General features: G+C 47.9%; 10 protein-coding genes across 10 annotated transcripts; 6 read left to right on the top strand and 4 right to left on the bottom strand.

Annotated features, from left to right (window-relative positions):
- The first annotated feature begins 245 nt into the window (after positions 1 to 245).
- Positions 246 to 4341, top strand: C8Q69DRAFT_460211 (IreA/Ire1). Its single transcript, XM_028630133.1, has 2 exons — positions 246 to 3620; positions 3678 to 4341. The coding sequence occupies exons 1-2, from the start codon at positions 619 to 621 to the stop codon at positions 4132 to 4134; spliced, it is 3459 nt and encodes a 1152-aa protein (XP_028488440.1). The 5' UTR covers positions 246 to 618; the 3' UTR covers positions 4135 to 4341.
- A 568-nt stretch (positions 4342 to 4909) lies between these two features.
- On the top strand, positions 4910 to 8747 carry C8Q69DRAFT_442936 (hypothetical protein; the record flags this gene model as incomplete). The annotated part of the gene is made up of 4 exons (XM_028628881.1): positions 4910 to 5148; positions 5270 to 8257; positions 8564 to 8608; positions 8735 to 8747. 4 exons carry the CDS (start codon positions 4910 to 4912, stop codon positions 8745 to 8747), a joined length of 3285 nt encoding a protein of 1094 aa, XP_028488439.1.
- Positions 8748 to 9493: 746 nt separating this feature from the next.
- Positions 9494 to 10404, bottom strand: C8Q69DRAFT_183704 (Cerato-platanin). Its single transcript, XM_028625904.1, has one exon. The coding sequence runs from the start codon at positions 10214 to 10216 to the stop codon at positions 9782 to 9784; it is 435 nt and encodes a 144-aa protein (XP_028488438.1). The 5' UTR covers positions 10217 to 10404; the 3' UTR covers positions 9494 to 9781.
- Positions 10405 to 11998: 1594 nt separating this feature from the next.
- On the bottom strand, positions 11999 to 13648 carry C8Q69DRAFT_442934 (hypothetical protein; the record flags this gene model as incomplete). The annotated part of the gene is made up of 1 exon (XM_028628880.1): positions 11999 to 13648. The coding sequence occupies one exon, from the start codon at positions 13646 to 13648 to the stop codon at positions 11999 to 12001; it is 1650 nt and encodes a 549-aa protein (XP_028488437.1).
- A 288-nt stretch (positions 13649 to 13936) lies between these two features.
- On the bottom strand, positions 13937 to 15992 carry C8Q69DRAFT_183692 (putative histidine permease). The gene has a single exon (XM_028625903.1). It carries the CDS (start codon positions 15864 to 15866, stop codon positions 14226 to 14228), a length of 1641 nt encoding a protein of 546 aa, XP_028488436.1. The 5' UTR covers positions 15867 to 15992; the 3' UTR covers positions 13937 to 14225.
- Positions 15993 to 17301: 1309 nt separating this feature from the next.
- C8Q69DRAFT_496980 (chaperonin 10-like protein) lies at positions 17302 to 19073 on the top strand. The gene is made up of 4 exons (XM_028632275.1): positions 17302 to 17499; positions 17558 to 18602; positions 18656 to 18725; positions 18784 to 19073. The coding sequence occupies exons 1-4, from the start codon at positions 17483 to 17485 to the stop codon at positions 18888 to 18890; spliced, it is 1239 nt and encodes a 412-aa protein (XP_028488435.1). The 5' UTR covers positions 17302 to 17482; the 3' UTR covers positions 18891 to 19073.
- Positions 19074 to 19983: 910 nt separating this feature from the next.
- On the top strand, positions 19984 to 20307 carry C8Q69DRAFT_517721 (hypothetical protein; the record flags this gene model as incomplete). Its single annotated transcript, XM_028633421.1, has 1 exon — positions 19984 to 20307. The coding sequence occupies one exon, from the start codon at positions 19984 to 19986 to the stop codon at positions 20305 to 20307; it is 324 nt and encodes a 107-aa protein (XP_028488434.1).
- Positions 20308 to 20675: 368 nt separating this feature from the next.
- Positions 20676 to 21128, top strand: C8Q69DRAFT_442930 (hypothetical protein; the record flags this gene model as incomplete). The annotated part of the gene is made up of 1 exon (XM_028628879.1): positions 20676 to 21128. The coding sequence occupies one exon, from the start codon at positions 20676 to 20678 to the stop codon at positions 21126 to 21128; it is 453 nt and encodes a 150-aa protein (XP_028488433.1).
- Positions 21129 to 22792: 1664 nt separating this feature from the next.
- Positions 22793 to 24549, bottom strand: C8Q69DRAFT_183637 (putative short-chain dehydrogenase). Its single transcript, XM_028625902.1, has 2 exons — positions 23802 to 24549; positions 22793 to 23741 (listed from the first exon to the last, which is right to left on the bottom strand). The coding sequence occupies exons 1-2, from the start codon at positions 24154 to 24156 to the stop codon at positions 23074 to 23076; spliced, it is 1023 nt and encodes a 340-aa protein (XP_028488432.1). The 5' UTR covers positions 24157 to 24549; the 3' UTR covers positions 22793 to 23073.
- A 307-nt stretch (positions 24550 to 24856) lies between these two features.
- Positions 24857 to 25920, top strand: C8Q69DRAFT_505404 (nmrA-like family protein; the record flags this gene model as incomplete). Its single annotated transcript, XM_028632703.1, has 3 exons — positions 24857 to 25466; positions 25536 to 25698; positions 25758 to 25920. The coding sequence occupies 3 exons, from the start codon at positions 24857 to 24859 to the stop codon at positions 25918 to 25920; spliced, it is 936 nt and encodes a 311-aa protein (XP_028488431.1).
- Between the last annotated feature and the right edge of the window lie 981 nt (positions 25921 to 26901).

The following is a 26901-nucleotide window of genomic DNA, read 5'->3' as shown; positions in this document are numbered from 1 at the left end:
TGTCACCCGGTATCCCCGGCCTGGTCGGTCAGGAAGCAACAAAGGAACAAAGCAGACGGGACAATAATTGATGGAAAGAGAAAGCAAAGGCGAAAGAAAAAGGGACAGAGGTATTCAATATGGACTTTCTCAAAGAAAGCAAAAGAACGCAACTTACTCATCGTCCTTTTCTATCTTTTGATGTGGGGATAGACTCGTGCTTAAAGAACCGTTCTATTCTTGGTAAGGTTAAGCGTGTCAGTCCAGAGCGGCTGGAGACAAGTCAGCGCAGCCTCAGGCGACAAACGCCCTCTCGACCTCCTTCGCTCACATTCTCTCCGTCTTACTCCCTTTCCCCATCTCATCCCACAATCTCTCCCACGACTATCCTGCTCTTCTCACACGACTTATTTTTCTGACGGGCAATTTTTGTCGTTTTCTGTTATAGGCCTGGTTAATTCAATCTCACTTTTACTCGACCCAGGATGGCGTCCGTTCACTAGACTCCATCGATTACTCTAGTTGAACCCCAAACGATTACCATATATGACACGCTGCGACGGCCGACCTCGACACGATCACCATCATAGCCATCTATTTTTCCACACTCGAGGCGACTGATTTTGAAGTCTTCCCACGATGAAGTGGCGGCCTGGCGCCCTCCCGACCCTCCCTGCCAGCGTCGCCCTCCTGCTCCTCCCTCTCTTCGCAGCTCCGCAGCAGCTGTCAGCTATTAATGAGGGACCCTCGAGCATTTCGGTCCCTGTAGGGCCGACCGGCCACGCCGTTGATTCTCCTCATGCTCAATTTCGACACACTCATCCCATTCTCGATGTAAAAGTGGCATCCGACGATGCGAGCGCCCTGGCAACCCTGGCTCTGGCGGGCTCCGGCCGCGCCGTTCGAGCCCCTCCTGCCCAGACCAGCCCATCCGCTGGTTTGGCTCCGCAGCTTCACGCGCGGTCCTTGCAGGATTGGGAGGTAGAGGACTTTGTCCTTCTGGCGACCGTTGACGGCACCATCCACGCGCGAGACCGCAAGACAGGGGCGCCCCGATGGGCTCTCGAGGTGCCCAGCAGTCCCATGGTCGAGAGTATCTACCACCGTGCCAACCGCACCCAGTTCGATGATTCACAACCAGAAGACGACTTCCTCTGGATTGTCGAGCCCAGCCGGGATGGCAGCCTGTACATCTATAGTCCCGGCCCCAATGCGGGGCTCCAGAAGTTGGGATTGACGGTCAGAGAATTGGTTGACGAGACTCCTTACTCGGGAACAGATCCGGCCGTTACGTATACGGCCAGAAAGGAGACTACCCTGTATACAGTGGATGCCCGTACTGGCACGATATTGCGTGTTTTCAGTTCCCGCGGGCCGATTACACCGGAGGAGAGTTGTCGGAAAGTGGATGGTTTAGAGACGGACGAGGAGGATTGTGAATCGACCGGTACCCTGACGCTGGGTCGGATCGAATATGCGGTTGCAATCCAGAACACGGAAACTGGTACACCCATTTGCACGCTGAGATACTCCGAGTGGGTCGCAAACAACAGGGACATCGACCTGCAAAGTCAGTATTATCAAACTATGGATCAAAGTCACATCTATAGTATGCACGATGGTGTCGTGCTAGGCTTTGATCACTCGCGCATGGAGCGTCCCCGGTACACCCAGCGGTTCTCTTCTCCCGTTGTCCGTGTCTTCGATATCGCGCGCCCTGTCAGTGTGGAGAACCCAGACGCACGAACTCCACTCGTCTTGCTATCACAGCCACTGCAACCCCCAGATCCCGATTACGGCTCGACCGGTTTGGAAGAGAGGGATTCGCGTGTATTCATCGATTGCACGGAAGGCGGCGGTTGGTACGCCATGTCCGAAACTACGTACCCACTAGTTACAGGACGCGCCAAGATGGCCCAATGCTACGAGAAGGACTATTTCCGTGACGGGCAGCCACTTTCGAGTCTTAATCTGGCTCAGCAGAAGGCTGCGCTTGCCGGTGTTCATTTGCTGAATGAACCTCGTGGTGTTCGCCGCACCATCCCCAGTATCTCTGGCCCCTCTGCCTCGGAATTGTCGAATGACACTCCCCGCGAATTGATGCGATCCCCGTCAGATCCCATGTACTCCCCCGGTTTGAGAAGGAGTGTGATCATTCGGAAGGGCTGGGATAATGCCATTGACATCTTCGTGACCTTGCTTTTCCTTTTCATCGGCGCGTTCGTCTATTTCAACTCTCACAATCTGCAGGAGCTGGCAAAACAGAAACTTGACCTCAAGAACATTATTTCATCCTATGGACAACCTCTATCGACCCCCCCTACACCCGTTGTCGGTACCTCGTTCAGCAGAGATGCCAGCCCCGGGGCATCCGCGCAGAATATGACGATCGACGTCGACTTTGCCCATGAACAGAATGACGGCAATGCCACTCCTAGGCGCAAAAGGGATACCAGTGTCCCAGCGCCTGACGCGACACCCAAGGTTCGGATTCGTGAGCCGTCTCGTGGCCCGGATGGAGATGACGATGTGGACGACATACAGCTACAAGAGCCCGAAAAGAAGAGGAAAGCTCGACGAGGCCGCCGCGGCGGCCAGGCTCATAAACGCAAAGCGAAGCCAGGAACAGAAGCCACAAAGAGCCAAGCGGACCAGGTTGTGGAGACTGTCAAGAATCTCCAACCGCAGCCAAGACTGGAACCCGACATTCAGTTGTCAAGGACTGTATCCAACGAAATAGTCGAGATGGACGGTGCAATTCGCATTGGCCAGCTGAAAGTTTACACTGACAAGGTACTGGGGCATGGTAGCCACGGTACTGTTGTCTACAAAGGTTCTTTCGACGGTAGAGATGTGGCTGTCAAGCGGATGCTGGTCGAGTTCTACGACATCGCTTCCCATGAAGTGGGTCTTCTGCAGGAGAGTGACGATCATGGCAACGTGATCCGATACTTCTGCCGTGAGCAAGCAGCGGGATTCCTATACATCGCATTAGAACTATGCCCTGCGTCCCTGCAGGAGCTCGTTGAAAGGCCTTCTGATTATCCGCAGCTGGTTAACGGCGGCCTGGATGTCCCGGACATCCTGCGTCAGATCACGGCTGGCGTGCGATACCTTCACTCATTGAAAATAGTCCATCGGGATCTCAAACCGCAGAACATCCTTGTAGCTGCTCCTCGTGGTCGGATGGGGTCTCACTCTTTGCGACTCCTCATCTCGGATTTTGGGCTCTGCAAGAAATTGGAAGACAACCAGAGCTCGTTCAGGGCAACAACGGCGCACGCAGCTGGCACTTCTGGTTGGCGGGCGCCCGAGCTGCTGGTGGACGATGATCAAAACAGTAACGCCCCTAACTTTGCGGCGGCAGAGTCCCAAAATACAGAGTCCTCGGAGCCCGCAGTTGTCGATCCTCAGACGAATCGACGAGCCACGCGGGCCATTGATATTTTCTCTCTTGGTTGTGTCTTTTACTATGTCCTGACGCGTGGGGGGCACCCCTTCGATAAGGATGGCAAGTTCATGCGTGAAGCCAATATTGTCAAGGGTAATCACAACCTGGACGATCTTCAGCGCCTGGGGGAGTATGCGTTTGAAGCGGACGATCTCATCGGGTCGATGCTTTCACTTGACCCTCGTCGTCGGTAAGTACTTTACTCACCCCACCTATCATGATCGATAAACTGATTCATATCCGCCAGACCCGATGCAACTGCCGTTATGATGCATCCATTCTTCTGGTCCGCTGCAGAACGCCTCAACTTTCTCTGCGATGTCTCGGATCACTTCGAATTTGAGCCTCGAGACCCGCCGTCCCCCGCTCTGCAGTGTCTTGAGTCCGTTGCGCTGAATGTTATGGGTCCCGAGATGGACTTCCTGAAAGCTCTTCCTAAGGAGTTCAAAGACAGTCTTGGAAAACAACGCAAGTACACCGGCTCTAAGATGCTGGACTTGCTGCGGGCTCTCCGCAATAAGAAGCACCATTACAATGATATGTCAGAGCACCTCAAGGCCCACATCGGCGGCCTTCCGGTGGGCTATCTCCAATTCTGGACGGTCCGGTTTCCAAGTCTTCTCATGAGCTGCCACTGGGTGGTGGCCGAGCTGGGGCTTACGAAGAAGGAGCGATTCACTCGATACTTCGCTCCTCCGGACTGAATCGCGTGTGGATAGTGTGCCCGATTAGTGATTTCAGTACTATGTGTTACGGAAATGTGATGATTATAGCATCTGCCATGTAGTTTTGCGACAGTTACAATGTGCTGTCAGGCACAGCGCGGATATACCACCACTAAGCCCTTTCTGTTATAAAACACACCAGAGATCTTAATTTGCAGTTATAAGCCTTCTCTATTATAATTATTAGTATTATTAATTATCATTATTGTTATTGTTAGTTATCTGTCTCACACTTGATCTCTGTAAGCTCGGTCTGTGCGAGTGTGGCGCTTTGTCCGAGTCGCGACGGACAATCCTTTTTCTCCTGAGCGAGACTCTTCCGCGCCCGACGCGTCGGTTCCGCGTGGGTGTGGAGGCCGAGAGCGGGAGCAGCATCGAGCGGTGTTTCAATATTACCACTTTCTTTCTTGCTTGTCTCTGCGTATTCACAGGCAGCTCAGCCAGCCTGCATCTTCTGCAGCGTGACAGAGCTGGGGCACAGTGCTCATATCCTGCCATCCAGTGCTGGGAGCAACACAATCAATCCCGTTCTCTTCCAGCTCACTTCCTTCTCAACCTCTTCCTTTCTCTGTTTCTCCAACAAACTGCAAACCGATAGCTACGAAGCTGTCGCCCAGACATACTACGCCAGCATCTACATTCCTCATTACTGATTATGCCAATGTCTTTTCTTCTTACTGTCCCACACTGATACCTTAGTTCTCCCTCGTTCGAAGCTATTGATACCCCCGCATGACAACTCTGATTATCCATCATGGTGTTCCTTCGCCTCACCGTGAAGATCCTTCCTCGCGAGCAGATACAACCAGCCCTATCGTTATTCCGCAGTCTTCTTCCCGAGCGAAAAGACGATTCGGACAGGAATGGCAATGGAGGTGGCAACGGGAAGCCAGCGAGCTTTTTGCTCGTCCTGGAGCATCCTGACGAGGTTACACTGGGTGGTTTGGCGGGCATGATCCAGGCCAAGTGGAAGAAATTGAGGCCAGATGCGGAGTAAGTCCCTCCTGTGCTAGTGAGGATACGACTGCCATACTCGAACAAGTCTCCAAGGCATTCGACATATTGCGGAGTGAGTCTCAAGGGAAGATATACACTAACCGGCGGATTATCTCAGGCCCCTGGAGATCAAGAAACTCGTGGATGATGCACATGATTCGGAGGATCTCGATCCTGATATGACCGTGGCGGACGTTTTCGTCGACAATGGCAAGGCGCGCTCTGACGGCCTTGACCAGCGCGGCACCGTGCGCGTTATTCAGAAACCCGCGCCATATGCCCCTACTCGATTCAGCTCTGTCGTCCAGGACTGGGACGCGGCTGCACAGCACTATGAACGCATGAAGGAGGAGGAAGCGAAGAACAAACCAAAGGTTCCTAAATTCGAGACCATCGAGGAGGAGACCACCCCGGTATCGTCCCGTTTCTCTCAGGGTCCATACAGTTCGAATGGCAGTCGCAGGCAGAGCGATGTTCCGGTACGCTCTGTGGAGAGAGACGAGCCTCTGCTGACGCCTCCGCGTTGGGGACGCGAGTCGCCTGCCCTGGCTCCTCCGTCTCAAGAACAAGAGCAAGCTGACGAGGTCGCGGCTACTCCGCAAGCCAGAAGGATGGAGAGCAAAGAATTGGGAGAATCACCGACACCCGTTCGTCAGCTGGCTCCCGAGCTTGCCCCTGACCCTTTCGCCCGCCCAGAGATTCCAGAGGTCGAAACACGATTCCAGCTACCAGGCTTGCGACCTGAGTCTGCGCACGAGATTGAGACAGCGTCTGCGTTTGAGCAACAGAAGCCAGAAACCAACTTAAAAGCCGCTACTACATATGCAACAGCCCAGGATGATGTTGACATGACAGACGTGGAGCCTGAATCACCGCGGGAGAAGCAACGTGTTGCGTCTCCCGTCGTTGTGATAGACAACCCTGTTCTCCAGACCATAGTAGAGAAGAAGCCCCAGGGAGCGGCAACGCGGAAGAGGAAGAAGAGTAGCGAACAGCTACCTCCCCAAAAGGGGCCTCGTCTACAGCTAACGAGCAGCCCGTCCGAAACCAGGTCAAAGAGCAAAGAACCTAGGATGACACAAGACTGCATCGAGCTCACAGATGCGTCTTCGCCTGTACGGAGACGTGAGAAGGCACCTTCGTTCTCGGGTCCACAGAGGCGGCCAAGCCTCACTGATCACTCAGTGAAACCTGGCCTAGGTCTGGGAATCACTAAGAGCCCACCACGGAAGCAGCCAGTTGCTGAAACTAATGACAGACTTCCCAACCGGGATCCTGTATCTACAACCCCATTGTTTCCCAGTAGTGTGGCTCGCCGTCTTTCGTTCGGTCAGCAGGCTGATGTCACGCCCTCGAAGGCTCAGAGTCCTGGCGTAGAACATATAAAGAGGTCAGCCATGCGAAAAGATTCGCCCCTGGAAAGAAGCCAAGAACGGCGCTCTGTGTCCTTTGCAGAGGAAGCGGACATAGTCACCACACCGGCTGCACCTGCACCACGATCTGTACCAAGATCGACTCCGCGAACAGGCTCTAAAGCAGACCAATCAACTCCGAGGTCTACGCCGCTTTCTTCCAGCCAGACCATGGTCTTCCCTGCCAACGTACCCCGGGAACGCCTGGAGCAATATATAAATGAGGCAGCTGAGAAAACCAAGAAGGAAGAGGCCATTCGAGCGGAGAAGTCGGCAGAATACGAGAGGAAGATAAAGGCTGCCGAGGAGAGTGGCAATCATGAACATGTGCGCTTACTCCGGGATGTCTTCTTCACCTGGAAAGAAGTCGTGGAGCTAGAAAAGAGCAACAAGAGAGACGAGCGCAGTCGTCTCAATCGTCTCCGAGCCAAACTTCGAAACAAAGAGAAGCTCCTTCTAGAGAAAGAAGAACCCATGACCCTCTCTGCCAAGAGATCAGAACCAAAAGCTGATCCTGGAGATCGTCTAAGTTCTCGAGCTTCATCGAAGTCTAAATCTGCCACAAAGTCCAAATCACCTGTGGCCAAAGAGACAAGTGCAGCAGCACTTCCTGAGCAGCCGAAGGTGACTCAGGCAACAAATGCCAACGGGCTTCCACACTCCTCGCTTGATTCAGATGATATCAACTTGCCCACAGTTCCTAAGATACGTTCTACAGAGGAGACCAAGCTTACCAGCAAGGCCCCCAAACAAACTAGCACTGTCGCCAAACGACAAATTACGAAGGCAGATATATCGCCGGAAGATACCTCTGAGTCGGAAGATGACGAAGATGAACCTGAAAACAAGTCGGCGTCCGAAGAGAAGGACTCGTATCATGAAGCGGATTCTGAGTCTGCTGTGGCGGAGCCAGCAGTGGCCTCGGAAGATAACACTTCTGCCGCCAAAGAGCAGCATGGGGATGAAGATGACGAGGATGAAGGTCCTGAAATGGCCAAGGCGGAAATGCTTGAGAGGGTCAGATCACCGGCCCGGTCGCGCTCTGGTTCTGTTCCTGCTTGGACAGGTTCACCATTGAAGTCACCGAGCCATGCCATAGAGAGACGTGCTGGCGAAGTTCATGAGAACCCGACTGCCGAACCCATTGAGAAGGCCGAGGAGCCCAGTAAGGCCTCGCCTCCCAAGGCGGCCAGTGAAAAAGAGTCCTCGGCATCAGAATCGACGTCGAGCTCAGAGTCCGAATCCGAATCTGAAGACGAGTCGGATGATGACACCATTCCACCGGGCAAAAACAGTGCTCCGCCTCCATCAACCGCCCCAGCACGATTGAATGGTACAGGGATCCTCCCAAATGGACATAGTCCTGCGCTACCTCCGTCCGCGCAATCTTCACTCGGATCCTTTACTTCATCCCAACCCGATTCAGCCGGCAAACGCATCCGTGCGAGCCTGAAAGGTATGCTAGCTGAGCAAAAGTCCTTACAAGCCGAAAGAGCAAAGAACTCCAAACAGCGCGTTTTCTCAAACCAGAATAACCGTCCCGCGAGGAAGGACATCTTCTCCCCATCCGGCAGTTCTGAAAGCGAAAGTGATAGTGATAGCGGAGACGACACTGGCAGTAGCGACGAAGATCGCGGAGATATCCTTCCTACGGGCAGCGCTACGAAGATCAGAAAGGTGATTAAGAGGGCGAAGTAAGCCGGCATGGATTACGATATTGGAGACATTTTCGAATGAAACGACGAGTCTTGTATTATTCAGATTTGATGACTCGAAGTTTGGGTCACTTTGTAATATATGTGTATGTACATGCGCCCTGCACGCTTCAGACGTTGTTAGCCTGTCCATGTCTGTTCGGTCCAACTAGTTGAAAGTTCGTTATAAGGTCGTCCATAATGGCTTCATTGGCTGCCTACGATTTGGAAAATTTATGGCAAATGTTTTTCGGCCAATCGTATAATGCTCCATGGCTAGTCCAGAACCTACACTCACTGTACTAGGATTTTTTACCAGGGTGCTCTCACTACGTTAAACGGAGGGAGCCAGTACGTAATTTTTATAAAATGGCGACGAGGGTCGGCAAAAAGGACCTTTCAATTTCTCCTATGCGTCTGGGCTCGAGAAGCGTACGCGTTGCATACTTAGATCGGCATATGTGCAACCGGTTGCAGAAAAAAGAATTGACGTAGATTAAATGATAATCCTTGTTTGATCGACCCTTCGAGACTCTGTCCATAGCTTCTTAGGTACAGTATCATCTGCTGGGACGCCCGCCAAATGAAATAGCCGCACATTTTGTTCACCATTTTGAAAGGAATAACGTCTATAATAGGTAAGGGATATAACTCAGCCAGGACCTTGAAATATAGTTAATAATCATGCTTGGCTGAATCATCAATTGTCCGGGCCGAAAGCCGTATTCCTAAGGCCACAAGGATAGATTTGAGGGTTCGTATTTTATTTCCCGATCTGTTTCGACCCCGGACCGTTGGTTACTATGTAACGGGGTCTATCTCGTACTATATCTCCACTCGTGACTTGCGACGAAGCTTATGTCGAGGTTTAGTTCCCGAGGAAGTACTGCTAATCGACAACATAAGAGTGTCAAAGATACTTAAGCTTGATACGATAATTCAACAATGAGGATAATTAGAGGTCTGTGAGTATGAATTGAAATGCGTGAGGTTTATGTTGGGAATCGCGATTTGATAACTATTGAAAGCCATATTAAGACACATGATCCGCTTCACTGATATGAATCTCTAACTTTATAAAAACCGTTACAAGATCTATGAGAAGAGCCACTAAAAACGTCTTATGCTCGAATGGACAGCTTACCTGTGGACGTTTCGTCGAAAACTAGCATTTTTGGTTTTAACGTTATTCGAAAACTTCCTGTCTTGATCTACGAGGGATTACATTCTTTATCCAGGGTTAAGAATCGGTAAAAAAAAAAAAAAACATCAAATTAAGATCCTAGATCATGCATCATGCAACAATTGGTTTCTCACCGCATTATACAAGGAATGGATATGACAAGAAAGGGTATGCGAAATCTCCTTGCCATAGAATCTCGGGAAGGAAAAGAAAGGAAGAAAACAAGAATAAAAAAGAAAAGAAGCCAGAAATGATGCACCCTGAGCTTCCATCTTCTAAAACTATTTACGCCTCCGTTATACCACTTCCCATCGAGTCTCTTCGTCGTACTTCCGATCGTTTTACAGGCCGCAGCTCGAAGGATCCGCCTCAGAATAAGTGGCAGTCACTCTTCCGACCTGCACCGCAAGTCCACCGGTCAGGGTATCCAAGGCCTTCTGTCCGATGTTGAATCCCTCCGCTGTGTGATCCACTGCTGTAACATAGATGCTCTTGCCCTCCCAGCTGAGCTGGTAGCATTTGCCGCAGTTTGGACTGTTCCATCCGGGAACAGTAAAGGCACCGCCGATATTTGGGAAAGAGGGTAGCGCGCCAGCAGTCTTGTAGCCCTTTGTTACGAGTCCGTATTGGCCGTCTGAGCAAGAAGTTGTGTCAAGATCCAGACCAGCATTGTCGTATTTCGTGTCGTAGGAGACGGTTACGCTTGTATTAGCTGGCGCGGCAAAAGCAGCAATTGGGGCGAGGGCCGCAAGAGCGGAGACGATAAAGGTCTTCATCTTGATTCCAGAGTTATTATTGAAGTCTTTGACAGATAGTATGTTTAGTGCACTCGTGGTGATATATTCCGGAACGGAGAAGCGACGTGGACTCGATAACAGAGAATATTGCAGGCGAGGGCTGTTAAAAAGATTCGTGAGGAGAATGTTATCTACTAACTTGCGAGGAGATTTTGTTATAATATATTTTTATGAATAGGAAAATAATAGCAAGTAAAGAAAGTAGCAGAGACTCTACTCTATATATCGCCGCTACACTCTCTAGCGGTGAGTCGCGGAGAGGAGAGAACAAGAATGTGAGACAAAGTTACAGAATTACACCACATCGCCCACTGTTGCAAGTGGAAGGGTGTCAGTAACAGAGTTTCACAGGTTCTTACTGTGTCAAGGTAAGTTGTCGCGAAGGCTGAAGATGGTTAAAAATAGAATATAAGGTCAATCTTTTGCAGGTAAGACATGCATGTGGAGTCTTGTTACTCGGTTGAGCACATAAACTTTTGAGACTGTACCATAGACTACTGCATTAGAGGTGGACATTGCAATCAGGTAGCTTCTCTACCAGATGGCGAGGGTTACATTGAGGATCAGGTACTGTATGACTGCTAGAATCTGCTGTGGAGTAACAGATCGATCCATGGCGGAATAGGAACAGCCATGATGCTGCGCCATCTATTTTTGCTGCCCGTGCCGATAATAATCATAGGTCGACTGCTCCAAACGGAAACCGACAGTGCCAAGTCTGAGGCCAAGAATCTCAAAGTCTCAGACATTTTGGTGATCTTGGCCTTCTTGTGGCCTAGTAAGATCGACTTTCCGATGCTTTCGGCAAGGACAGAAACCTTCTGAACGGATACAGGATCACGCTGTGCTTGTTAACGGATGAAGGCGGGATCTGCAGATGACCACGCCCTACAACGAATAACTGCCCCGGAGTAATAGTAGGCGAGTACTTAGATGGGATAATTAAGTTACTCTATGCACGTTGACTAAGTTCGAGGTATTTTTATCGCGTTGTTAGATCACACGAGCAGCTCAGCCATAAATAAATGAGTTCTCAAACAAGTGCTGACATATACTTATGAATTCACATTTCGAGAAACGGATCAATAATTTATTGGTGATTCCACAAGATTTCTTGGAACTACCTAACCAGTCTTAGGGTTTTATGGTCTGTCTAATTTAGCAATCCCGTTGTACTGTTAGAGAAGCTGAAGTCATAATTTCGAGCGTAATATATGATGACCAAAAACATAGCAAGACTCCCGAGGAGATTATTACTTATGGCAAAGGGCGATTCAATAAAGAGATCGGATTATTTTGAAATATGTACAACAGTTTCTACATCACCCCTGCGACGCTAAACATTTCCTCTGGGTTTGGGACGATTGCTAGTGGAAATAATTGCTTGCAGGTAGGTAACGTACCACTCGAACTTGAAGCCTGATAACGGGAGGTAATTATCATTGCCTCCAGGGACAGGATCGAGTTCGCTGCAGCTCTTGGATAGCTTAAGAAGGGACCATTATGCCAGGAAGCTGTCGATCAGGTGAATGATTTGTGGAAAGATCTAAGAGGCGAGGCGATTTTGGCTAACCCCGAAGATTTCATTTTCAAGCAGTGATAATGCAGCACTTCAATCAAATCCAAATTTGAATAGAAAAGAGTTAGATGCCGTAAATATGCCGCGAATGCTCTTGTCAAGCCATAGTCGGGAAATGAAACGTTTTCAATGCTCATATGTATATCCTCCGTATAGGTCTAATACAGATAGTTCTCCTGCTACTAAAGATAACTGAATATTTCAGGAGTAAAGCTGACCATATTCGAATGTCGGACGTAACTCATGCGGCCTCCAAAGCGATTGATTGCGCTCGTAGCGACCTCGAATTTATTTCGAATTTTAGAAGCGAATGTCCTGGCCTCCTCCGAGTCTGAAGCCCGGTCTGCAGGAGAACTTAGGCTTAGACGACTATGCGTTCGGACCTTGACTGCGACGGTTTTGAGGTTTGGTAGATGTTTCTCGCGTTCCGCCTGTGTTACACCGGCAAACAACGCTTCAAGGCATTCCGCATGTTCATCATAATCTTGTGCAAAAAGCAATAGCTTTTCCGCAGATGCAGGCAACAAATCCGTAACTTTCGGAATCTCCGGATCACCCATGGGAGCCTCATCGGTGGTGTCATAATCCCAGGCTTGGTCAATATCTCCCCCACAAGGGACGCCTAGAAACACTTGCACATCGAGCTCGATCCGCTTGAGGCTTCTGAACCGTTTCATAGAGACAATACCCGTACCTATGTCATTGACATCCCCACCAATATCGATACCTAAATCTTCTAGAGTATCACTGCAGGTATCCTCGATAGCACGCATAAAATGACCTGCATTCCAATTCCACCCACACCCATGCCATTTGACTGTGTAGTCAAGCTTGAACACCTTGACTTTCGAACATTGTTGCAGCAGTGTTCTTATTTCGCGGACGCCCACAGTGCTACTCATCAGTTCCAATCGCTCGAGGCTTCTCCCAAAGCTTTCGTAGTCAGGATTGAAAGGGTAGCCAGTGTAACCATCGTCGAGGGCAACACAGCTACTGCCTAGAACTTCAACCACTGAAGGAATAGACATAAAAGGTACCAAAGTCTGCAGAGCGACCTTGTCCTCATAGTCAGCCCCAGTCATGGGAAGTAAAGTTCTTAGTTTAGCTAGAGCTATGTCTCGGCTTCCAGTTTTTGTGTTCGTGGTCTGTGCTATCCTGACCATGGTATCAGCCACCTTCCTGAACAGAGCATCCTCAGCACTGCTTGTCTTTGACATGTGCATGGGAAGCGCTAATTTTCTGACATTGGTCATGAAGGACAGAATAAGTAACGTGACATATGATGGTGAAAATGTCTTGGTGTCTTCATCGACCATATGCTCCCAGAATGTAGTTGCATCGGCTTCCGCCTCTCGCAACAAGGGACACGCCTCGATCAGTTCCATGATAGTTGTCTTCCGTGAAACTAGTTCGTCATATGCAATGTGATATTCTTCGTCGGGCCTGCAATACGGTTCAAAATCCCCGCGAAGATCTGCAATTTGGATATAACGCGCAATAAGCGGTTCTTGAGCAATTTTTAGCAGTAATTCGACACAGTGGGATATGCGCAATTGGTGATTCTCGGAATTGTTGCCGCTGCTGCCACCATCACTATGGTCATCGTTGCCGTCCTTTCCTTCTTCTTCTTCTTCTTCTTCGTCATCGTCATTCATCCCATTATGATATCGGAAAACGGTATACTGGCGGCGCTTCAACAAGTGGTCCGCACGGAACCGTTGTGTCGCATGGTAGAGAGTCCTACAGGTCTCTGACAATTGGTCGATTTCTTCAGGAATGCAAAACTTAACGACTTCATGGAGGATCTCCAGAGGGAGTTTGACAATACACATGGTTTATCTCTCAAGTGAATGTCTATGTTATGGTTGATTTTCACACTCCAGCGACCTGGGCAAGGAAAAATAAATTGTACTAGCCGCACTGTACTTACGTCGCTGCTGCCTGCCAAGATTAGCGGTAACTACCTAGGTAGGTAAGTAACCAAGTTACCAAATACGCGGTTACCGTCAAGCGAATTAGTAACAGGCGGATAAATCAACTATCAACTATCTAGGTACCTAGGTAGATTGCAATCTAGATAGCGGGAATGAGCACTCTGCAGACACATCTTAAATTTTCATATTTCTGTATATATGGATACACATGGTCGGCTTATCGCCTGGTTGCGAGTTCTCGTGTCCGATTTCATCTATCCTTCACAGCATGATTGCTTTCAAGCTCTTGAAGGTCTTAATATACACGTCAAAAGCTGTCAAAGTTTATGAAAATAGTGCCATAGCTAAAAGGCTCAACTAAGATATGGAAATACATAGTACACGACGATAACACGGACTTGGTACAAATTTCAACTGCAACTGGTTTCTTTTTTATTTCCTAGCTGCGGACATAAGTGATGCTTTATAAGTTATCTTATATCTTGGACTCTCCGGTGAGGAATCCGGTGATACTTGCGAGACCGAACCTTTTGGTGCGGTTTCCAGCTTCCTTTTCCATATCCTCGGTGGGGTAGTACCTTCTGCCTGTGTTGAGATCGATATGTTCAGCCTTGATCCAGAAGGGTCCCCGGTAGTAGATCTTGGCACCGATATACAGGACCAACATCGCCACGATTGAAATGTAATTCGCGAAGAAGTTTTTGGCGGAGCTCTTCTCACCAAGTGGCCACACAGCGATGTAGAACTCTACGATAATCAAGATAATACACCAGGCAAGTCCCCAGTAAGCACCAAGAGGGTAGGTCCATGTCTTCCAGGGCAGTTCCTCCGGGCTGTGGCCTTGTACCTTCCAGGCGCGACGGAATCGGATGTGGGCCAGGAAGATGATACCCCAAGTGTACAAAGTGCAGAGGGAAGTGAGGTTAGAGAACCAGGTGAAGACGGTCGCACCGGAGTTGCTAACGTTGAGATAGCACAGGCCTCCTCCGATGAGGAAAGTAATGGCAATACCGGCCCATGGGCGTCCCTGGCGGTCGCATTTCTTGAAGATGGCCGGGGCCATTCCGATATTGGCCAGGCCAATGGGTGTGCGAGAACCTGCGTAGCCTTGCGCGTTTCCAGAGGAGAACACACTGATAAATATGATGGCGTTCATGGCGTGGGCAAGACCGGGTATTCCGCCGTTACGGAAAGCGATGACGAAGGGACTGGCGTTGATACCAGTCCCACCAAAGAGGTTTGGATCCTTTGGTGAGACTGTGATCGTGACCATGAGAGCCCCGATGACATAGAAGAGACTGAGACGAAGCCAGATGGAATTGACAGCCTTCGGAACAGCTCTTTTGGGGTTACTGGCCTCTGCGGCGACGATGCCGCCCATCTCGGAACCGGACATGGCGAAGATACACGTTCCCATAACCGACAGGAACCCTTTGAAGCCATGCGTGAATGGATCAGAGTTCCAGTACCGGAAACCTATCTTCTCATGGGTTGGTCCTCCTCCAGCACTGATGATAATGCAGCTTATGATAACCACAACTATCCAAAACAGCTTGATCGTGGACATGATGACCTCCGCTTCACCGAAGACTTTGACGGCGCTGATGTTGATGAGGAAAATAAGAACGAGGAAAATTGAGAGCCAAGCTGCCGTAGGAACTTTATCTGTCCAGAAACTGAGCACCGTGACAACACCTTGGAGTTCGTTAGCGAGAGTAATAGCCGCGGAGAACCAATATGCCCAGCCAACGGTGAAAGCAGGTGCGGTATCGATAAACTTGCGAGCCCATTGAGGAAATGCAGAGGCCATAGGATACATGATCGCCAGCTCGCCGATGGACTGATTCAGAGCCCAGGCGATGGAACCTGCGATACAGTATCCTATGAAGATACCAGCCGGTCCGCCGTCGACGAGAGAAGTGCCAGATCCTAACCATAGACCCATGCCAATGGAGGAACCCACTGAGAACATGAGCAGATGGCGCGAACCCAGCGTCCGCGACAACTGCGAATCAGGGCCATATTCGTCTCCATTGTAGGCGAGCACCTCTCCTTCGACGGCATTGTCCTTGATAGGCTCTTCACCTATCTGTTGCTGGGTAGTCTTATCCTCCATCGTCAATCGGGGTACAGGATGAATAGGCCTTGCAGACGCTGATTTGAGACCGTGCAGGACTGACTGCGACGAGCCGACAGGAAAAAGTGGTCTAGCATTCTAAGAGCAAGCCTCAGGGAGTCATTATCCGAATATTTAAAGACCTCCCTGGGGAGCGACTCTGGGAGTCAACTATGACCTTGCCACCAATACCGTTATCATATCGCCTTATCTCTCTGTGAAACTAGCGAGTGCAACCTGGCAATCAGTGGTTCAGCCTCGTGAGAGGGTAAGAGCAAGCCACTCCAGCGGCTCGAGCACCACTGTTCGTAGAGATTGCAGGCATTGCTTCGCTTCTGGAGTGGTAGTGGGTGATTCGGTAACCATTCTAGAACTGTTCCCCGTGAGCCAACATCCGTATCGTCCTGCAGGCTGTGACAAAGGCTTCAGATATTCGAAATACAGAACCTTTTCCAGTTCTGTCTTGCCATGTAAGTATTCCGAGTGCCGTTCATGGACTGCCTTGAGAAGATGATTATCAGTAGGATTGACGTTTTTCCAGCTCATCCCTCGCAGAGAGAGGCGCATTTCAGCCTCGCGGTTTGTTATCAGCTGTCGTGAAACGCGAGGCATTTGGACCATACAGTAGAGCATGCCAAGACGTCATCCATATCTCTTATCTCGGACCAAAGAGGCTTGAGTCTCCACGCTAGGTAGTTAATCAGACGCAGAAGTTAGAACAGTCTTAGTTATCCTCCCCAGCGATCTTGTCAGCCAAAGAAGGCACTTGCAGCGTTTCCATCGCGGCCTGCGCGTCGAGTGCGTGGTAGGTGCAAATGACACTGCGAGGTAGATAGACTATCAGTCCGTCGAATCTGGGGTTATACTTAAGTACGCCATACCAGCCTTGGACGAGCGCTTTGGCCAGCCCCTCGAAGTGTTAAAATCGATCAATCCAGCCTCAGCCGATGAGCGGTGACGAGTAAGTAAGAAATGCGAATTTTCAGGGGACCCCCTCATCGAAATGTCATCACCTAAAAACTGTTCTATCCTTTCAAATCTCAGGTTTGTCGCAATGAGATTGATTTAGTGGAACCGAAATTCTGTCGCTGCGTCTGGGAGCCCCACCTAGCTAATATCAAACTCTACTTCTTCTGTTATATAGCTCCTATCTTGAAGTTTTTGATACAATAGCCGATAGATCCGTTGTGGAAAACGCGTATCGATGTCTAAAAGACCCAGAATTCGTGGATTATATGCCTCATTTCAGCTTATTCCTTGAAACCTAAGCCTCATCATGTATTACTTCTAAGCATTTAGTTAAGCTTTACTTAAGTTTCAGTACCACAAGCTCGATCGCGCTTAGCCGGTGGTAGGCATGGCCGTATTCGCTGAGCCAGATATAAGTAGTTTCACGACTTTGATTCCGACAAATATGTTCACGTGTCATCATTATGAGATCAGAATACTTTGATAATATCGAAGGTCTCGTGCATTACTGCGTATCAATCATGTGCTTCCTCCCATATGTGTACACAGATACAGAATCCCGATCAGCTCTCATAAACACGTCGATATACCTATATTTTAACTCGCTTTCCACAGTAATCTGATAAATTCACTCGTTCGATTGCGAAATGACTGCCGTAGCGAGGTCTGTCCGAGAAATTATACCTGATCTATACCAAGCAATATTAACTGACAATGTGTAGAAATGTACCTAGTACATCATATAAACCTCATCCGACCGAAAGGATGAAGGCTGCAATGTGGATGGGCAAGAGAAACATAAAGCTCGGCAACGTTCCCAAACCTACGCTGACCGATCCTGCCGATGCCATTGTGCATATCACACACTGCACAATTTGCGGTTCAGATCTGCACATATACGAAGGCGAGCTGGATGAGGCCATGTCAGAGGGAGATATTCTGGGGCATGAAGCTATTGGGATCGTTGAGGAAATTGGGGACCAGGTCAAGAACCTGAAGGTTGGCGACAGAGTTATCATTTTGCCAATCATCGCCTGTGGAACTTGTCAATACTGTCAACGTCAAGAATATTCACTCTGCGATATGACAAATCCATCTAAGGAAATGGAGGCTCTGTACGGACATCGGATTTCTGGGATCTTCGGCTACTCGCATATCACAGGCGGTTATGCCGGTGATCAAGCAGAGTACTGTCGAGTTCCTAATGCAGACCTAACATGTGTGAAAGCGCCAAAAGATGTCGACGCTAAGAAGTTACTCGGTCTTGCAGACGTGACCACCACCGCTTGGCACGGATGCGAATTAGCTGAGGTTGGCAAAGGAGATATTGTTGGCGTCTGGGGTTGCGGACCGGTCGGTCTCTCAATACAAAAGCTGGCAAAGCTCCGTGGAGCCGCAAAGGTATATGCTGTGGACAAAGACCCTCACCGTCTTAAGATAGCAGAGGAGTTCGGAATGATTCCTATAAATGCTGCTGAGCATCAAGAGGTAGCGGACTATATTCTCTCGATCCAGCCAAATGGGCTTGATCGTTCCATCGAAGCGAGTGGGTTTCGCAGTACGAATAAACCAGATCACGAGGTGATGAGAGCATTGGGCCTAGAGAGGGATAGCGGAGATACCATAACAGACATCTTGAAAGCAACTCGTAAGTGTGGAAATATCGCCCTCATAGGGGACTTTTTCTGCAGCACGAATGATTTCCCGATTGGTACTTTGATGGAGAAGTCGATCACGATTCGTGGAGGGCAATTGACTGCACAGAAGGTAAGTACAAGATAGAAGATATAGGCTTCATGGGCAATGCTGACTATTGCTAGTATCATCCGTTCCTACTAGATTTGGTTACCGAAGGGAAGTATGACCCTTCTTGGATGTTCACTTATGAGGGTAAAGTCATCAAAAACTCATAATTTCTCGGAATACGCTGACTCTTCATTGATCCTAGATGAGTTTGAAAATATAAGTGAGGACTACGAAAAGTTCTCAGAGCACAGGATCCCGGGAGGTCTGAAAGTATGCCTCGTCACTGAGTTTGGTCGCAGCCTGAAATAATGAAGATAAATTGCAAGGCAAGGGGTAATTCTTCGGTTTGTGCTGTGACGGAAGTCGACTAGACAACTAGATCAAAAAGGAGAACTCCTTAGAGGTTGGTCCTAGATCTGACATGCTGTAATATACGCAAAACCAACAGACTATATCCATGTGTTTAAGTTTCAAGTAGAATGACTACCTAACATCGTTTAAATAAAATCGAAATACGCCGGAATATCCATAAGTTCTTCATACAATAGCCCACAATGCCATATAGTATTGAGATTCATGTGAATTCTCCATTTTTGCATGCAGACCTAATTCTATTGATAATCACTAAACAAATACCCCCATTTATTGTCCCAGTTGCCATATGACCGTTTCTAGTGATGACCAAAAGAGAAAGGATATTGGATAGCCAGTCTTACCTACTCATGCTCGATTTCTAAAGTAGGTTATTCGCACATGCCAGAGAAGTAGCCATTTCCGTAGGAATTGGGTTGAGAAGTTTTCATAGTGCCTTGGGTTATCCACGCGAGTCATAACTAGATGATCGGTATGCGGTAAGTCAGACCAGCCTATACCGCTATATCTATCCCCCACTTCTCCTCCTGGACTCATTATTCTGTGAGTCGCAGTAAGTCACTGATTCCATCAGGCTGACACCTTGCCAGGAGAGCAGTACGGTACAGACAGAAGAAGAAATCTCCCGAATTCTCAAGTGAAACACTGTACCTAAGTCATAGGGTCTGCACCGACCGAGAAGGTCGACCCGAGCGCTGGCTCTGCCGCAACTCTGCAGCTTCAAAATATCAGTAGTCTTGCACCTTTTCTATGCTTTGCTTGCTGACATTTCTCCGTCACAGACAGAGAAGCGTGACACCCTCGTCAAAATTGACAAGAAATACCAAGCAAAATGGCAAGAAGACGATGTATTCTAATCGAATGCGCCGTTCATCGACGAGGTAGCCTATGGCTCAATATCTGACGATGAGCTTCACGAACAACATCCTAAATACTATGCCACATTCGCCTATCCCTACATAAACGGGGTCCTTCATGCTGGACACAGCTTTACGGTCTCAAAGTTGAGTTCACCGTGGGTTTTCAGGGCATGATCGGCAAGAGAACCTTATTCCCTCTCGGGTTCCATGGCACCGGTATGGCAATCAAAGCTTGCGCAGACAAGCTCGTGGATGAAATGAGGAGGTTCGGCAAATACTTTGAGGGCTATATGGAGGAAACCGAATCATCAGAAGAGAGTGGGGTGGCAGTTGCGCTGACACAGGATGTCACTAGAGAGGACATAACGAAGTTCAGCGGCAAGAAATCCAAAGCTGCAGCAGTAACAGTCAAGGCAAAGTATCAATTTCTAATTATGCTGTCCATAGGCATACCTTTAGAAGATATCCACAAGTTTGCGGACGGAAATTACTAGCTAGAGTTTTTCCCGGGGCTCTGTGCCAGAGACTTGAAAGATTTTAGAGCACGGATTGACTGGCGAATGCAGTTTGTCACAACAGATCTGAACCCTTCCTGCGGCTCATTCGCTCGCTGGCAGATGAACTGCTTGCGTCAAATGAACAAGATCCAGTATGGGAACCGATATACAATCTATAGCCCAAAAGACGGTCAACCATGCATGGACCATGATCGGTCTGAAGGAGAAACACTTGGTCCGGTTGAGTATACGGCTTTAAAATTGAAAGTCAAAACATAGTCAGCAGTGGTAGCAAAAGTTATTGAGGGAAAGTACCTCAGGACGCGAGCGTCTATTTCATTCCAGCGACTTTGAGGCCGGAAACGATGTATGGCCAGGTCTGTTGTTTCGTGGATCCTAATATACGTTATGGGATATTTAAAGTCTCCGACACAGAGTACTATGTCTGCACAAAGCGAGCTGCGTGGAATATAGCATTTCAAGGAACATTCTTTGAGGATTTCCCCAGAGCTCAGTCCGAGCTTCAGCCAGTCGTTGACCTCCCTGGGTCAGCATTTGTTGGTACCTTAATGAACGCCCTTCTTTCCGTTCATACCGAAGGAATCAGAATACTCCCCATGGACTCCGTATCGGCTACAAAAGATACTGGAGTTGTCACATGTGTGCCATCCGATAATCCAGACGACTATACGATGATTCAAGAGCTTATCAAGAAACCCGAGTACTACAGCATTGAGAAGGAATGGGCCGAATTTAAAATTATTCCTGTGATTGAGACACCTACTTATAGAAACCTCACGGCGAAGAAATTAATTTAAGATATGAAAATCAACACCCCAAAGGATACAGCTCAGCTTGATATTGCGAAGAAATTAGCTTATTCTAAAGGCTTCTATAAAGGCAAAATGCTTATTAGAGAGTTTACTGGCCAGTCTATCTAAGAAGTAAAGGAGAAAGTTCGGCACTCCTTAATTAAAAGTGGAGATGCCTTTGCTTTAACTAATCCAGCAGGCAAGATTATTAGCTAAAGCGGGGACAAGTATATTATAGCATACTTGGGTTAATAGTTCCTTAATTATAGAGAGGGCGATCTTGAGTAGCAGAAGACAGTTCTTGATTATATCATAAATGGCCTTAATATATTTACGCCGGAAGTACAAAACTAATTTAAAGCTAATATTGGGTGGTTAAACTAATGGGCTTGCGCACACAATTATGGTCTTGGAACTAAGTTACCCTCGGATACTAAATTCCTTGTTAAGAGCTTAAGCGATAATACAATCTATATGTTATATTATACTGTCTCTTACTTTTTTTACGGCGATCGCTATACACAGAAACCGGGACTTCTCAATATCAAGCCAGAGCAAATATCCGACAAAGCATGGGATTGTATTTTTACTAATATCCCTATTTCCGACGGCCTATTTAGAGAGATCGGGATCAGCAAGGAATCATTCTAAAAAGTATGACGCGAGTTTGAATACTGGTATCCATTAGATATACAGATATCCGGTAAAGACCTTATCCTAAATCATCTTACCTTCTTTCTATACATCCACCTTGCACTCTTCCCTAAGAGGTTCTGGCCTTAAGCTATTTGAGCCAATGGTCATCTATTCTTAAATGGCAGCAAGATGAGCACTGGAAGGCAATTTCCTTACTTTGAGCAAGGCAATCAAGAAATTTAGTGCTGATGCAACGAGGATCGCGCTGGCCGATGCTGGTGATGGTGTCGAGGATGCCAATTTCGAATAAAAGGGAGAAAATGCAGCCATTCTGAGGCTGCACAAATTAAAGGAATGGATTGAAGAGATGACGATTGAAACTAATCTCCGGACAGGTGCAGATACCCTCTGTAATTCCCGATTCCCCCTGGGTACTAGTAGGAGTTTCACTAGCCTGATTATTCCTTTCTGTAAGAGCTTGACCCCATCCAATAGATACACGCTCTATATTGCTCATTTCATGAATAGATCGTCGTTTTTTCTGCTGGGGTTCTTCGCTGGTTGAGCGTCGATTCCGGATATCCTGTTCCATGAGGGTTCATATGGTTAAACGAAATAATCTATGGCTCGTCGATCACAAGACGGAGGACTTTGGGTTCGTCTTCCAAGCAAGCTTTGAATGATAGTCTTTTGCTTCTCCAATTCTTTTCGATTTCGCGGTATTTTAGAGATGGAAATAGTTCAGTTAGTTGATCAACTCCCTGGCGGCGTATGTGTATTTAATTGAATAGTAAATCGTTTAAGCACTTCTTCTGGATCGAATGGAAATAGACCAGTAGCTTTGAATCTGGTTTTAATAGTCTCCGAAGTAAATTCCTTCATACGAGCTATAGGATAGATGCTCCAAAAACAAGCTTGTCGATATGATTGAATCCTCGACGTTGCTTATCCTGAAGTAGGCAACCGTGCGATCCTTTCAAAGGTCCAAAGCAGCTGACATCTAGAGGTTGACAATAAGCTGACGAGCGTGCTGGAATACAGAGAGGAATAATATTATTCTAACAGCATACCTTGTCAAATTCAGAGGTCAATGTCTGCCGTGCACATCCATAATAAGAAGGCTATATCGCCCAGTCCTACGATGAACTGTTTGAGATATGAAAACCTTTTGAAGCCAGCGTAGTCCATTCGATCCTTAGTCCAACTGTCATCGCTGATCTCGGTTCTCCAATACTTCGGTATATTAGGATCCTCGTACCACCAGATAACAATGCAATATCCTTGCCGTTTAGTTCAGGTACATTTACCAGTGACGTTACGAGTACTTTCCAATCATCCGGTCAACATGAGTCCAAATCAAATCAGCACTGCCATTGTCTTCAAGAGAGTCAAGCAGATCACCAAGTTTCAAAGTCTCCAATTTATCACCAACGCAAAAAAGGGAGCCATTCCCTGTCCCTTTCACAGTCAATCCGACTCCCTGTCCTTCCCGCAGTGGGACACCACTTCCGCCGTACTTTGCGCTAGTGATCACGTATAGTGAGCGCTCTCCTGCTTCCTCAGGGGTTGAAAACGTAGTGTCTGCAGGAGCTCTGGCGCCCATATTGCGTTTACCTTCGTCCCATTGATCGCCCCAACTTTTCTTCAATAAATCAGTGGACACAAAGCCAGGATGATGATGAATGATCACAACATTTTTGTTCTCTGGTTGTTCGGCCAAACGCTTAAGGCTAACGGAAGTCATTGTTGCCACATGGCTAACATAGCTGGCAACGTTGAAATGTCCGGGCCCGCTCAGTGTTAAGTCATCGAGATATAAATTTGCTGTCTCAACGCCCGTGCCTAGGACATTAACTATCCGGGGTGAGAAATTCGGAGCGCCATGATTAACCGCTGCTCGAAGCAAAGGAAGCAGACGTCTGATGAAGATCTGGCGGCTATAAAATGCAACAGCCGTTGAGAGCTCTATACCTTCAGTGGTTTCTATTGTTCTTTAGCACAAGTGATCGATAAGCCGTATCTTCGCTGCATTGATACACATACCTCGGCGTCCGAGAAAGGGGAGGAAACCGGCCGAAAGGAAAAGCAAGTCAACATACTCCTCTCGGATGAGGATCATATCGACAAGACGCCTTGTCTCGGCCATCAGAGATATGTGACCCTCGAGAAAGATCAAATCAGCAGAGGGGTTAGAAGCCTGCAGCTCACTCAAAGTGGGCTGAAAGGCGGCCTTATCACGGCCTATTATATACACTCTCACAGGAAAACCTTTAGAGATTAGGTTCTCCAAGGCCGCCCTGCCAATTCCGGAGGTTGCACCAACAAAAACTGCAACCTTTGGAACAGTAGCAGCTGTAAGCTGCCCGTTGGATATTTTCACATCAGTTAGAGAAACCATCTTTGGTCGCCTCGTAATCCGTTGCAAGATATACGACGCTAGGGCAGAAGAGAGAAAAAAAAGGACAAAGGAATATTGCTTAAGCAAATAATCGAGAAAACATTGAGAATTATTATTTCCTTGTAGCAGTGACCGGGATATAAAGTACCTAGGCCCTAAAGCACGGGGGGATACAGGAAACTCGGAATGTATATGTCTCCCGAGGAGCGGACCTTTTTTTTAGCCGGAGCCTCGGACTTCGCACCAGAAGACCCCTGTGCGCGATGAATTTCCACCAAATGGGGAAGATATATCGGCCGTAATGTTTTCCAAATTGGGATGGTATCCAAGAAATTGTTCGCCAAACATGGACTAATAATGTAGATTATTCGATCGTCAAAGTCTATATAGTAGTATAACGGGCTTATTGGGCTTCATGCATAATACTATGTATCGCAATTCGGTCTCCGAAAGCTGCTTACGCGCTTCGGACTCTCGTTAAACAGCGAACTCCGACGTGTAGAGCTCGAATTAATAATGATATCACTTCCAGAAACTTACTTTGCCAGTGTCTTGGACGATAGTTCGGTTCCGATATCGCTTACACCGTTTCAAAGATATGCCATTAAATAGCGATGCATATCAGCAATAATGATGTGTGGCTATCCTGATCTGCGGCGTTCCATGAGAAAGTGATTGACCTCAATTTTATTGATACACAATGAGTACAATTGTTGGCATCGCCGGAATTACCGGGAAGTTCGCGCGCTGCATTGTTGGGGAACTCCTCAAACAACAACATGTCTTCATACGTGGTTTTTGCCGGGACCCGGCAAAGCTCCCAGATTCCATCAAGACGTCCCCTCGCGTCCACATTACTCAAGGTGGATCGGATGATATGAAGGCATTACGGTCGTTTGCAAGAAGTTGCAGCGTTGTCATCTGCTGCTATCTGGGAGATAACAAGCTTATGACAGACGGTCAGAAGATCTTGATCGACGCTTGTGAATTAGAAGGTGTCCAACGCTACATCGCCAGTGACTATACGGTGGACTTCACCAAATTGCAATATGGTCAACTCCCATCGAAAGATCCGATGATACTGGTGAAAGAGTATCTGGAGTCCAAGGACGTTGCAGGTGTCCATGTGCTGATCGGTGCATTTATGGATACGTTTTGGTATCATTGGTTTGGCATTTGGGATCCGGCGCAGTATACTCTTTCCTATTGGGGCACCGGGACCGAAGTGTGGGAGTCGACTAGTTATGCCAACGCAGCCGAATTTGTCTCAGCGGTGGCTCTCGACGAAACTGCGGTTGGCCTGCAGAAGTGTACGTCTTCCCTTAATCAGAACCAGTTGAATTTTGTAATGCTTATGCTAAATGGCTGCGATCACACAGTTCTTGGGGATCGAAAGAGCATTGTCGAGATCGCTGATACCTTTGAATCGGTATACGGAAAGAGACCTGGGCTGAACCGGTTGGGCTCTTCCGAAGATTTGTATAAGCTCATGCATCAGAAAATGGCCGAAGATCCGGCGAATGTGCTTTCTTACCTGAATTTGTAAGTGTTGTGCGGAAACGCAACCCTAGGGAAGATTTCAGTCAACTGAGGTGTTTCAGATTCTACCAGTATTATTGCACGAATGGGCAGACCTATCTCGATATTGACATGGAAAACCAGAGGTATCCTCATGTGAAAAGAGTCACTTTTGAGGATTTTATGAGGAGTCATTCTGTGGATGAACTCAGCACTGCGATGGAGAAAGTGGGGATGGGAATCTGAAGTCATCAAGAGGCTAATCTCCAAAGGATACTTTGCACTGAATGAGTTCCATATTGTTGCATATCGGTAGACTCCAACAGAACTGCCGGTGAGACTGTTGGTCTGCGCATGGCAACCTCTTGAGCAATACTGCTATTTTGTTCTTTGGTCAATTGCCATTAAACTCGCAATGCACATGGCTTCATGCACAAGACATATTATATCTAGTTTGTGTTGACTGCAGCTATTGTTATATAACCGTCCAACTATGAATCACAGACAAATTGTGTCGCAAATCAATTGGCGTTAAAAATGTTTGGAGTCCGGCAAGCAGATTAATGGCTGCAATGCCACATTGTTCGGATAGACGGTGAGATTATAGTGCTATTTGAAAAAGAAAAAAATCAGCAATCGCTCTACGGGGCGACGTAGGAGAAGAGAAAAGGCATTCTGGTAGTCAGCAGTAGCGATGATGTGTCGGAAGACGCAATTTTTGCCCAGTCACTGCTACCTTATGCTGAAGGTGTTGTGACAATGATATGTGGCCGATTAATCAGTCATTCTTTGCAATAATCAGCCGTGGAATCTTCCAGCATGTGCTTGGACGTATTTCAGATTGACAAGGTCTAGATAGAGTCTGTTCTCCAGATGATTGCTACTGGAGCGGACAGCTTGGGCTACCTCCATACCTTTTGTCAACCCAACTCCCTCGCTACAAGCAAGCTGTTCTTTGCAACTTGGTATATTGCATCTTATAACTCAATCTCGGCCTACATGAAATTGCCATGGTAAGACTGCATTTGTGTTATGCAATTCGAGGGCGAGAAGAACTGTCTTAAGAGGCGCTAATGCTCAATAATTCTTCATCGTAACTACTGTATGTGGTGATGTAATGTGACGTTAAGAGCCCCTGCTGTTTACGGCCGTCGGGAACGGAAGTACAATGGCCTTCGGTTAGAATGGACCAATTTCTATGGCCTACAATAAGGGCTCGCCAGGGGT

The sequence above is a fragment of the Paecilomyces variotii genome (assembly GCF_004022145.1).
Source record: "Paecilomyces variotii strain CBS 101075 chromosome Unknown C8Q69scaffold_2, whole genome shotgun sequence".
NCBI classification, from domain to species: domain Eukaryota; kingdom Fungi; phylum Ascomycota; class Eurotiomycetes; order Eurotiales; family Thermoascaceae; genus Paecilomyces; species Paecilomyces variotii.
Note: the sequence above shows the minus strand (reverse complement) of the source record. Positions and strands in the feature narration are given on the sequence as shown.